Below are 12493 nucleotides of genomic sequence, written 5' to 3'. Positions count from 1 at the left end.
GAGAGAAAAGTTAATGGAGCTGGTGTCCTGGAAAAATGCAGATGAGGGCTACTGTGGCCTGTTCCACTGCCCTGCCTGTGGCTCGGTGGCTGCTGGAGCCCTCCTGGGGCAGCGGGGCCAGCCACAGGCATGGCCCAGCTTTGATCTCGAGCTGCTGCTAGAGGTGTCTGGTCTTCCCTTGCTTCAGGTCTCCCCTACAACATCTTGTGTGAAAAAGAGCATAAGCTGTGCCCTGCTGTCTCAGTGAGGAGCCCAGACTGCTGTCTCCATCTTCTGCCTCCAGCAGCGGCTATAGAAGTTTCCATGCAGAGAAATCAGGAGGGGATTTCCTCCTCTCCCACCCCCATGGCCCAGCTATGCTGGTAGCAGGAAAAGCAGACTGAACAATTGGTTTGTCCCTTACAGGCATGCTCTGTAAAGAGGAGGATAATGGGAAGTGACCGCTGAGCCCTTCATGTTGATCACCATGATAAGCATCAGCCAACAGCTTGTCCTCTTTCTGCCGTCCGTGTGAAAGAGAGAGTGCAGGGGAAGCATTCACTTCGTGCAAGTCCTGCAGGAAGCACCACTACATAGCAATGTTGGCAAAGAAGCCAGAGCTGAAGGGCTCTTCATCCTCCCTGGGAGGAGAGCCCTGAACTGACACATCTGTAGACCAAACTGCTTTCCTGTGTATTAGGGAAATCATAGGTCTATTGAGCTTTTATCTTTCGTAGGCTGTGGACAGACTTTTTTTCTGTTGGAAAGAGAAACTTGGGTTTAAAACAAAGTTAATCAAGACTGCAGCCATCTTTCTTTACCAGGGTGGCCTCAGCCCCCTTTTAGTCTTTGTTACTGACATGTAAATATCTCAAAGCTAATGGAATTGCTTCAGATACTTAAGAAAGAGTGCTGTCAGTAAAAGCTTGGGAATGAGCCAGTGAACTCTTCCCTGGAATTTTGGGTAACTTTGGTTCATGTAACTCAAGCCACACTTCTGCAGGGATGGAGAACTGTAAAAACTGACTTACACTAAAGCTGAGTATAAGCCAGCTGAGGCTCTGGTCCAGGAGATTGTGGTTGGCAAGAGGTAACCCCTTAAAGCCTCTTTCATTAGGTGGGGAGGTGTCAACCTGCAGCAGGACAACCTCTTTCTTGCCAGGAGAAGCCCTCTGTCTAGTGTTTTCTCATGTGGTTTCATAGCCTTTTCCTGGCTCGTTCTGCTGGCTGTCATGGTGACATGCAATGTGAGAAAGACAGATAAATAGTGTGAATACCACACAGGGGGTGAACTTCCTGAGTGACAGCTCTGGGGAAGGGACACCACAGGGCCCACTCAGAAAATAAAATCAGAAGAAGAGTAATAACCAATTTAGCTATATTAATAACTTCCTCTGATCTTGGAGGTAGTGCTGGTGAAGGACAGAGTATGATAGGAGACTCTGAGCTACTGCTCTTACCGTTGCTACAGAGGCTCATAAAAGGATCATGTGTAGATCTTGATCTTATATCAGTCATGAGTGAAAAATGGCTTTTCTTGAAAACTGAATGGATTTTCTTCAGTCTAACAAGCCATTTTGTGGCTGACATTTGAACAGTTTCTCTAAAGTTTAGGGTTCAGGGTTTTTTTATTTAAAAAAAAAAAAGTAATTCTTAAAAGTGTTAGCATTATTGTCCCTTTTGAGGCACTAAGTGGAAGGATTGTGGAAATCCTCTGAAACCTGTATATATTGTAAAGGAATATGGGGAGCTCTGCAGTGGTGTGAGCAGGCATGAGGAGTCTGGAGCTCCATCCCGGAGAGATGGGTCAGGGTGCCTGGCGACTGGGGAGTGTGATGAAGGAAAGAGGGAGACTCTTCACTTAAATGCATTTAAGTTGTATTTAAGGATTTACTTTCTTAGCTGATAGATTGCTGAGCACATCCAGTTTTCTGATCCTGTGTTTAACCCCTTCTGGTCCTTAGATCTAGTGGCTGAACAAATCTTTCCTTCCTCTCACCTGTTTTCTTTCTTGTTGCAACCCAGCAAGAATGGGTTTTTGTGGTTTTTAAATACTGAAACTTCACCTGGCTTCTGGCTACGTTTGGGAGAGACCTTGGACAGATTCCGTAGAGACCTAACACTGTAAAATATTTCACAGTACGCTTGTCAAATACCCCTATTCCAGATAATAAAGTAAGGGGGGGAATTCAGCTTCCTAGCAGACCCAAAGGAAATCCACCTGCCATTGTGCTGCAGTAGTTCTTCTGCATGGGTGCAGAAGGGTTGCATTTCCAGGTCACTGGTCATGATAAAAGCCTGATGAGGGACTGCTGGCTGCAATGTTTAAGCATGGAGGATTTATGCCCAGTGGTGTTGGCAAAGTGCGGGGGAGACCCAGGGAGGTTGGCTGGTAGCCAGAACTGAGCTCGAGCACTTATCGCTACCACTAACAGGAAGATGACTGCTGCTGGGACAGCCTCCATGGAGCATTCGCTGCTGGCAGGCCAGCCTAGCAGGAAGGCTGTTTTCTGGGAGATTAGATAACTGACTGACAGTGTCCCGCCTTCGGTGGGATAGGATATGCAATGTTAAGTATTGAGGGCAGAGTGACAAAACTCTTGAAGCTGCATGAAGACTGGGGCGTACTTACAGCAAGGAGGATGCCAACCCTCTTAGCCCTGTAGCTTTGCCTCCCTTTTTTGCTCCTGTGTCCTGGTAGAACTGGCTGAAGATGCTTATCTCATGCATGCTTTGTGTGTCACATTGGAAGTCTCCTCTGATCTAGAAAAAAACAGGAATGCTTTATCTTAAGGGTGTTTAAGTGTTGTGCTGGCAACAAAACCCCCAGGTTGCTCAAACTCTTTGAATTCAGTTGCCTGCTGTGCAGCACGTGCATGACTGAGAGCTAATGGAGGTATAAACCATGGTGGTGCCTGTCTTCCCTATTTTGATGAGGCCTTTGGGCTGCTTTCTCCAAAGCTGTGCACCCAGCGCTGAGAGGGGGTCAAAGCATGCTCAGATCAGATCATTTAATTCTGCTTCTCCAGGTGGAGAGTTTTCCCCTGTCCTTGTCCCCTAGTGTTTCCTTTCCCCCATGATGAAGAGCACGCAGAACTGTGGCTGCACCTGAGCTCACAGCTGCACACAGGCAGTGTGGGCACATGTAACGAAGGAGAGCTGTTTCCTTTGATTATTCATGGCTGAGCTATGTGTGCGTGTGTAAATCTGAATGACCTTTCTTCTTTTCATAGGCATAACGTGGGGCAAGGTGGTGTCTCTTTATGCTGTGGCAGCTGGACTGGCAGTGGACTGTGTGCGGCATGCACAGCCAGCCATGGTTCACACCATCGTAGACTGCCTGGGAGAGTTTGTCCGCAAGACCTTGGTGACGTGGCTGAAAAGGAGAGGAGGCTGGGTAAGAGATGCTGTCTGATCAAGCCTGCTTCCACACACGCAGAGAAGAAAATACCGCATTTAATGAAAGTGAGAGTGCCCCCACTGCAGAATTTATGCAGAAAAATATTGAATGAGATTCTCTTCCACAGCCCTGTGGCTGCCACCATCCTACTTAGACCTGTGCTAGACCCCATATGGTTCTGTTACTGCCTCGTGGTCCTGTCCTTGACAACATCAGCTCTTCTGGTCCTCAGCTTCCTGCCTAGCTGTTCCAGACTAATTGAATCCTAATCCACCAGGGCCTCTTCTGTTCCTGACCTGAACAGCTTTGGATCTGCCAGCCATTCATAGCAGGAGACTATAAATAGAGGTCATTATCTCTTGGGCAGCTGTTTTTCTAGAAACTGCCAATTCCCCTTTCACCTGCCCCACAGTTCCCCAAGTCAAAGCTTAGTATATTAACATGACTTGCCACCGTAAGGAATTTTAGAGAGATATTAAAACCTGGTAGTTTGTGCCATTCCCTGACCTGACCCTGATGATGCTCTATGAATAATTTCTTCTGATGTAGCTCAAATTGTAGCGCACTTAGCTTTGAAGGCCACCTATAACGCCCATCAGTGGTGAGGGAGGGCTCGTGGCTGTGTCACTGGCCTGCTCTGAAACTGTGGGTAAGGCTGCTCTGTGTTGGAGTGTGGGTCCATATTGTATGGCTTTAAGCATCTGATTTCTTTGGTTCTTTCTATACCAATGGAAAATACAATGTTCCTGTGGAGGATGGTTCACAGTAAGAGCTTTGGTGCTGTGGAATAGCCAGACACCTTTCTAGTGACCTCCCCAGGAGACTGAGATGACTGGCTGGCTATGTTAGTGGTTGGCAGCTGGCTGATGTCTCTGTGCCTGTCTGGCAGGGCTATAGACACTCCTTGGAGTGCTACAGCCGAAAGCACTTTGGTGTACTGCCTGTAGCTAAATATTGCCATATGACACCACTGAACTCGTGGGACGTCCTGTTACCAAGGCATGCACTCTTTTCAGACTGAGCCATGGTGGCAAAGTCCCCCCTTTCCAAGAGGCGATATTTATTCCTGAGCATCAGGAAATGCTCAGGCTCCCCACGCCATGCAGACCCAGAGAGAGGTGGATGACTTTCTCCAAATTGAGCATTGCTCCTCTGTGCTGAGACTTCCCAAGTGTGCCTGTAACGGATTCAGTCACCTGGTTTCTCCAGGAGTGAAGGCACCTTTTTGATGGAGGGCAACTGGAAAAGTAGCATTGTTCCAATTTTGGAACCCTTGCGTTTACTAAGTGTCGTTGCCACTTTAAATCATCCCTGCCCTGTCTAAAACTGTGTGACCTTGAGGCCAACTGAGTCACGGAACTCTCTGGTTGGGCTGAAAAGTAACCTTTGATCTGAATGCCCTGAGCTGTTTCATTTTGCATCCGAACAAGTAGGTAGGTGAAGAGGATTCCTAGGAAAGTGACCGATTAAGTAGCACTGTCCCTGCTTGTGAAATCCCTGCCTCAGTATCATTTGAGTCTTACTTTAACTGGGTACCTGTAGACCTAGTTGAATTGTATTTTCTAAAACATTTTTTGCTTTGGAAAAAATCCAGTTTCATTAAAACTGAAATGTTGCATAGGAATGTGCCTCCTCCTAGTCTCCAACTAATTTTTTTCTTTGTTTTGGTAAAACATGCATGTTCTGATAAGTTAGCATCTTGTTTTAATTTTTGAGTTACATTATTAGAGTTGAAAACAGGGTGTTTTGATAGTTCCAAATGGATATTTTTGGAAAGTTTGTTGCATGGCAAACAAGCCGAAAACCCCCTCCCCTGACGAGAACTGGTTCTTTGCAGCTGAGGAGATAAGTCCTGTCCACTGCTAGCTCCTTCTGCTGATCACCCCTCTTTGGATGGCCAGTGCATTTCTCTTGGAGTTGCTGAACCTGTGCTGCTTGCTCTTGGGGTCTGACCCTAAGAAAGGGAAGCCAATCTCACTGCCCCCGATCAAACAAAATGACTGTACAAGCTGCTGGGTTGTGCTTATTACAGCCTATCTCCAGTACCCTTATGAGCAATTCTGGGCTGCAACACTGAGATCTTTTCCCTCTATAAATTAGTGGGTTCCTTCAGTCTGGGGAAAGGCTGCTAATCTTCTTGCCATCCTGTGCTGTGCTTCCCTGCATGTTCTTTCTCTTCACCTAGGCACTGCAGCATGAAATTTCCCAGCCTTGTTCACTAACGGGCCAGATGAAACAGCTCTGTAGTGGGGACCCTTTCATCTACTGCTTGACCTAGCTGGTTGTTAGTTTGTCTTGGCATGGAGTTCTTGTTTCCCCTGTGCACATGGCCCCCATCTCTTACGCATCGGCTTGGGTTGAGGCTGCCAAGAGGAACCAGTGTGCTCCAAGCTGTTTCAGAAAAGCCACCGTGGAGACCTTGGAAAGGGATTTGAAAGTCTTCACTCAGTAGTAGGTTCCCATACTGCTTCTGTAGGTGGAAAAAAACCCTACTCCCCAAAGCCCAACCTAAAACAAACCTCTTAGGAGAAACAAGAAATGTTTAACCTTTTGAGGCATCATTTCTCCCTGGGCAGACTTTGCAGGCTCAATAGTGGCTTTACAGTAGAACAGAAAGATTATTTATTTTATTTGGCAGCTGTTACACACATTTGCTACAGAGAAGAGCATGCAACTTGAACTTGTTTGAATAATTAACGGGTGAAGATCAAACTGCCATTGCAACAGTTTATCAGTGCCTCACAAGACTCAAAAACCTGTTTTATTAAGTAGCTTTGAAATTTTCAATTATAGTGCCTTATCAGGTATGCTTTATTTGGATAACAATAGCTAAGGCAGTTGTTAAACAGCTGAGCAATTTTGTTTATCTAAGCAAGCACCACACAAATTTGTAAGTGCTTCTGACTGCAGGTCCTCTTGATTAGCCACAGTGAGGTCATTGTCTTTGGTAGGGCATAGCACAGCTTTAAGGAGTTCACACTTTCTCATGTTAACCCTCTGCAGCTATAATCAACCTGTCATGCATATTTGGCCTTGTACTAGTTTACATGAGGCTCTAAAGTCCTTCAGAGCTTACTTTGTTACTGATCAGCTACCCTAACATCTGAATACATGTTCGGCCAGGTACCTGCATGACTTCTCTTGATTAAAAAAACCAGCTTGACACATCTGTGTTTTAGGGATGTGCTGGTCCCTAAAATTGGACAGGACTCTCTAAAAATGCAAAAAGGGCAAGTTTTCTAAGCCATCACTGAAAGCATTTAGGCAGACCCATTTTACTTTCCTCCACAATACAGATAAAGTACCTATAACCACCGGTACTGTGTTGCAGCATCTTCTGTTACGTGCTACCTTGGCTGCTTGCTGTGTTTGCTTGTGCTGTTGTAGCTATAGGCAGCAGCATTTCCACACCTTGGTGTTCAGCCTCAGGAGCACTCCACGTGCTTATTCAGCTTCCTCCTCTCATCCTGTTTCTTCCCACCCTTGAGTACCTGTATTCATTCGTCCTGCAATCTCTACTTGCGAGTTATTCATGGGCTCACTGTCTCCTAATGCTCCCCAGAGATTCAGGGGTGATTCAGCATGCCAGCCTTTCAGACTTCCTTGTGAGGGAGGAACCGCTGGAAATGTGTGGGAGGCTGTTGAAGCTGCTGTTGACAGACCTTTGGTCTGTAGATGATGATGGAGTTGGTTAGCGTGGCTGTACTCACTAATCGGACACAGGGCTTTGTCCCTTCAGTCCCCCTTTTGTTTTTTTCTAATTATTACCAAGGTTAGTCAGGCGAGGCTCCCCCGTGTCTCAAACACAGACGGAAATACTGGAAAAGTTTATTGGAGTATTCAGCAGCTCTTGTGTCCTGTTTTCTGGGAGGAACATCTAGGGATTGATAGTCTGACTTCCCTCTGCTTGGTTAATGAGACACTTGTGTCAGAAGGCAAACTTGGAGTACCGCTGAGCTAAGCTTATTGAAAAAACACTTTTGAGGCTGATGAATATGTGCCCTCCTTGTGACCGGTGTCTTGTTCACATTTGCCACCCAAAAGCTGTTTCTGAAAGCCACATCAAATTGACGTGCTAACATTGCTCCCTCTGTTACAGAACTACAGTCCATATCTCCTTGTGCTAGGCTGAAGATTAACCACAAACTCAATTATATTGCTGGCAGAATTTGAATTTGTTTCCCCCACCAGAAGATGCAATTTTCTATGTACCTCTGTCCTGTTCACTTTACCCTCCAGATATTTTCCACCTTCTCCTCCCAATGCCAGCTGAGATCCTGTCTTCATGAATTTGCTGGATTGTTGTTATTTTTTATTCATTGCGGGCCAGCTTCTGTTCTTGTTAATACTTGAAACCAGCTGCCCAAGCGATCTTTAAATCAGGCCCACGCGTCTGGGAGGCATCTCTGCCAGCATACATATTTCCACAAACAAAGCTTGCATTGCTTTAGACTTAAATTGGGGGTTGGCTTGCTTGAATGAGTTCCAAATAAAACATTAAAGCAAGAGAAAAAGTGCAAGCAATTTGAGTTGATATTAAACAGGACAACCTCTGGGAAGCATCTTGCTTTACAGAAAAGGATGAGAATGCTGATATTGCCAAGGCTTCCTAGCCCTTTTGAAAAGGGGAAGAAAGTTTCTTTTATTTAGCTATTCAGAATTGAAAATGCTTGACAATCTTCCTGTGGCATTTCTTTCCCCAGGGGCGGCTGAAAAGGGAGATACTTCACCTTGTTGATGCCGCATGAAGGAAGTGTATTTTGCAGAGTTCTTAAACCTGGTTTAATAACTTGCAGTGTGTGGAAGTGTCAGAGCAAGCATTTGTGGCTGTGGACAGTGTGGCAAAGTGGTGCTGCAGCAGTGGTGGCATGGTGCCGTGGGTTGTGGGGCCAGGAGAGCCTGCAGCGGTGGCTGATGTAGTTCTGGGCATCTCTCTCTGATGATCTCTGTTCCCTCCTCATTAGGCAGACATCACAAAATGCGTGGTGAATACTGACCCCAGCCTTCGCTCCCACTGGCTCGTGGCTGCTGCCTGCAGCTTTGGTCACTTCCTCAAGGCTATCTTCTTCGTCCTGCTGCCTGAGAGATGAATCTGAGTCACCAAGCGCAGCCCCCCTACCGCATCTCCTCCCCGGCTCCAGAAGCAGTGGTAATGGCAATCTCTGAAGAGGAGGAAGAGAAGAACTGGGACAACCAAACAGCTTGTTTTCCTCTCCCTCCAGCTGGGAGCAGATGACCAACCACAGTCTCCTTTTGCAGCCACAGAAGCCTCTCTCACCATTACACCTTCCAAGAGTCCTGTGTCCCTGGGTGACTTGGGTGTTTGGCCTGGCCATTGCCAGTCCCTGGGCACGCTGATTGCAGCCGTGTGCAGCGTGGACTGTCAGACATCTGTCCCTTATGGCTGTGTTGCATGCTTATGCTGGTGCCAGGCAGAGGGGAGGAGGAAGGGGATATTATTTGTAATGGGATAGAAAATAGGAGAGGGGGAGAGTCCTTCCTTCGCTCCATGTTATTCTCCTTTCAGTCCTTAGACTCGCCTTGCATCGATTCTTGTTGTTAAATTTCTACTTAAACTCCATCTCCTTCTTTATACCGAACTCTGACTTGCTCACAGCATGGTGGAGGGGATAATGCAGCTGTGGGTTTTTAACGTGATAAAAAACCCCATACTGTTGTCAGATGCTTCTCCCCGACATAGCTTGGAAATCAGACTGCGTGGCTGTGTGCAGGGCAGGACTAGAGGGCAGCTGCATGTGAGGCAGTTTGCATGTGTATTTTGTTGATCTCTCTTACTGCGCTCACATCACATGCCATTTCAAACAGGAGAGCGAGGGGCAACGCCTTCAAGCAATGACTCGGGATTGAATTTCATAATGAAAAATGCTTTCTCCACTGAGATTTCGTCAGAGCTAAGCATGTCAGTAGGAAAGGCTGGGGGGCATGGGCAGGAATTAGGGAAACAAATGAACGGTCTGGTGTTTTGAAGGGGGAAGGCTGTGTCAAATGTAGCTGATTTAAGCTTCTCTTTTAATGTCTTTGGAAGTACAACTCGCAGTCTTCTTTGTGGTAAACAATAAAAGAAAATAGGTGGTGTTTCATTATTGCAAAGGGTATTGTATTTGTTTCCAGAGTTACAAATTCCAAAAAAGGCCAGAACAGAGGAGAGACAAACACTCAGGCCATGCTAAAAATACTTCAGCTTTTCCCATGGCAGGACATGTTAATGTGTTAAAACTACAACTTGCCCGCTTCATGCTAGGAATTTAACCCATGTTGTTACCATGTCAGAAACATGCTGTTTTCGTAGACAGAAGCGGGGCCTCGCTGCCGTACTTGGGGGAAGGCTGTGGAGCCTCCTCTCTGCCAAAGCCTCGTGGAAGACACCCTGCTCGGTCCTTCCTCCCAAGAGCATGGCATCGCAGGAAAACGCTGTTGTGGGTTAGGTACATGTGGCATTATAGGAGTTTTTGCTGTTTGTTTGGGGTTTTTTGATTTCCCTCCCATACCCTGTCTTTAGAGGGGCTTTACTGTTTCCATCCAGAAGTTACAAATGGGTTTGAGAATAAAGCAAAGCCTTTACTTTTCAGTTATATCTGTGCGACAGGTTTCTGCTGGCAGTTAGTAATGCTGTGCTCTGACCAACAGAACCATTGGCAGAGGATATGTAGGTGGTTATACCCTTGCATAGTCCTGCTTTTGACTCGTCCAGCCTTTTGCACTTCTGCTGATGCCCTGACATACGGCACCGGGCCCAGCTTTGCCCGTAGTACTACACCCACAGTGAAGGGTGCTTTACCAGCTCGGTCTACTGGTACTTTTTCAGTAGTAAAGTCATTCTTGTGGAGAAAAACCGTTAAAGACACGCCACCACCATCACCCCCCTCCATCCCTAATCCCCCAACAAAAACTGAGGAGGAAAAAGCCTCCCCTTCCGTATCGAAGCTGCATGCTGTCTCTGACAGTGTCTAGGCAGACTTCAGCTACGCTATTAAAAGTTGGGGGGATTATACCGTCAAAGTTCCCAGTGTGGATGCAGCTGATGGTGCCCGAGGTTGGTGCATTTTTGTGTGCGTAAAGCTTGCAGCAGTTCCCCAAATACAACCAAATTGCCAAAAGAATATGTATATTTTTTTTTCTTCCTGACATAACTATATCAGCATTAAGGGTTTTGCTGGCACCTCTTCCACTTAGGATTTTCTCCCTTAGATTCCTGATAGCTCTGACTATGGAAACTTAGACCAGGTGTAGTGTACGTGGTGAACTAAAGTAATCCTGTTTTGAGCAGCACAGAGGGGATCCCCTCTGATCTGCAATAGATGCAGTAAAAGCCTTATAGTTCATTGCAGGGGGATGCAGCTTCATTGTCTTAAAGGAGCTTGTGGAAAAGTGGACTTTGGATTTCTGGAAATAACCTGGTTGTGTGCAGGCTTTGACTTGGACAGTTTCGCAGCTCATAAAGTCCAGCTTGCCTTATCGTGCCTAGTGTTTTATGAAGTGTGTGTGAGTTAATGGAGTCTCTACTGGGACTGTCAAGACCTTTCTCAATTTAGATACTGTTTTGAAATGTAGTACTTCTGGCTATGACTGCTTTTTCAGTAAACAAATGATGTCTGAGGGACTGTTGAGGAACGTAAAGAGTTAAATGCACCAATTAAGTGGGTTTAACAAAAAGATAATGATAAGCCAAATAAAGCAGCATTGCTGGAAAGGAATGTGTGTGGGTGGGAAGGGCAGGCAGACAAAGACTCAGTCTGGAAATTGCTGATAATGAGAAGGTGGTGGAACTCCCCACAAATAGGTTTCAGACTTTCTGGCTTTTGTCTTTCTTGTTGGATTTGCTAGTCCCCGCAATGTACGTACCTGAGCTGAACAGTGTGCTGCTTGTCTTGCCCTTAGTCTTAAACCAGGATCATACTTTTACCCTTCTCTCTCCTTCTGCAATAACCACATTGGCACCAGCCTTGCTACCAAAATAAACAGCAAACAGAATTGTGTGCACCGCTGTGCATTTGGGAAGCAACAGTCTTGAGCCTGATTCAGCCAAGTATTTGTGTTGCATTCCGTTTTAGTTGTAATATTTAGGCATTTCGGAGTACTTCCAGAGATCCTTTACAATCTCAACGGTTCTGTGATTTTTCTGTTCCCTTCTTCACTTTCGTCTAGTCCTACCTGATGGGAGACATCAGGGTTGTTTATCACCAATATCCAATCACCAATATATCCAATAAACATTTTCCTTTTATATGATTGGTGAAGGTCCTAGGAGTGTGTCTAACTTATTTAGCTGTTAAAGAAAACCAAGAACGTAAGTACCAAGGTTAGTACTATTATGCTGCTTCATCTTGAAAGCCTGTCTGTTTTTTCTCCTCCAGCGTCAAAAACTGAAAACCCTCAAACTAGCTGTCTCACGGTTTTGGGTTGGTGGTGGTGGTGGTTTTTTTTTTGTTTGGTTTAGTTTTGCTTTTGTTTTTGTTTTTTTTTTTTTTTTTTGCCTCAGTGTTTCCAATTATCTGCTTGAGAAAATTGCTTACAGTGAAAGTTGCCTTTTTTTCTTTTGTTCACACTGAATGCTCTAAGTGAGACTTACCTATGCACAAACTGTCTTGGGGGTTGCTCCCTGTCCCCAGTCACCTTTGAGTCACTGCCCAATTTCATCCCCTTTTGCTAAAGGGCAGCAGTCATCACCGGGGCAGGGGACAGACCTTTTAGCACTCGGAAGCGTGGCTGCTGGTTCACCCCATTAGGCAGCAGTCACTCGGCACGTGTAAAATCCAACCAAGCTTTTGCTGCCTCCTCCCTTGCTGTCACACCAGAACAGGCTGGGGGCATAGGGAGAAGGTGAGGCTGCTGCAGTGGGGGCTGGGTTGAGGGGTGGGAAATGCCTAGGGAGGAGGGAGAAGCCTAGGGAGGAGGGAGAAAGGGTTGGAGATGGGGAAATGGGATCTTAAGTATTTTAGTGGATGTGGAGTATTTTGCAGAAGAGAGTGGCCTGTGTGTTGTTACGGCAGGGAATGTCAAGGTCAGAGAGTTGAGCCTGCAGGGACCTGAGCTTCAACGCTCCTTTGTTCACAGAACTTGCTCCAGTAAGAATGATCTTCCCCCTTCCCCCCG

The 12493-nt window shown here is 46.2% G+C and overlaps 1 protein-coding gene across 7 annotated transcripts in view; it reads left to right on the top strand.

Moving 5' to 3' along the window:
* Positions 1–11629, top strand: part of BOK (BCL2 family apoptosis regulator BOK) — a 37749-nt gene extending 26120 nt beyond the window's left edge. For 6 of the 7 annotated variants that reach the window (XM_074592373.1, XM_074592376.1, XM_074592372.1 and 3 more), the window contains 2 exons: positions 3213–3376; positions 8344–11629. In XM_074592373.1, coding sequence (XP_074448474.1) covers positions 3213–3376; positions 8344–8469 — 290 coding nt within the window. In that variant the 3' untranslated portion in view covers positions 8470–11629. The remainder of the gene's footprint in view (positions 1–3212; positions 3377–8343) is intronic. The other variant, XM_074592379.1, reaches the window with a different exon arrangement.
* The last annotated feature ends 864 nt before the right edge of the window (positions 11630–12493 follow it).

This window comes from Larus michahellis, chromosome 6 (assembly GCF_964199755.1).
Source record: "Larus michahellis chromosome 6, bLarMic1.1, whole genome shotgun sequence".
NCBI lineage: Eukaryota > Metazoa > Chordata > Aves > Charadriiformes > Laridae > Larus > Larus michahellis.
This window is presented reverse-complemented; position numbering and strand designations above follow the sequence as displayed.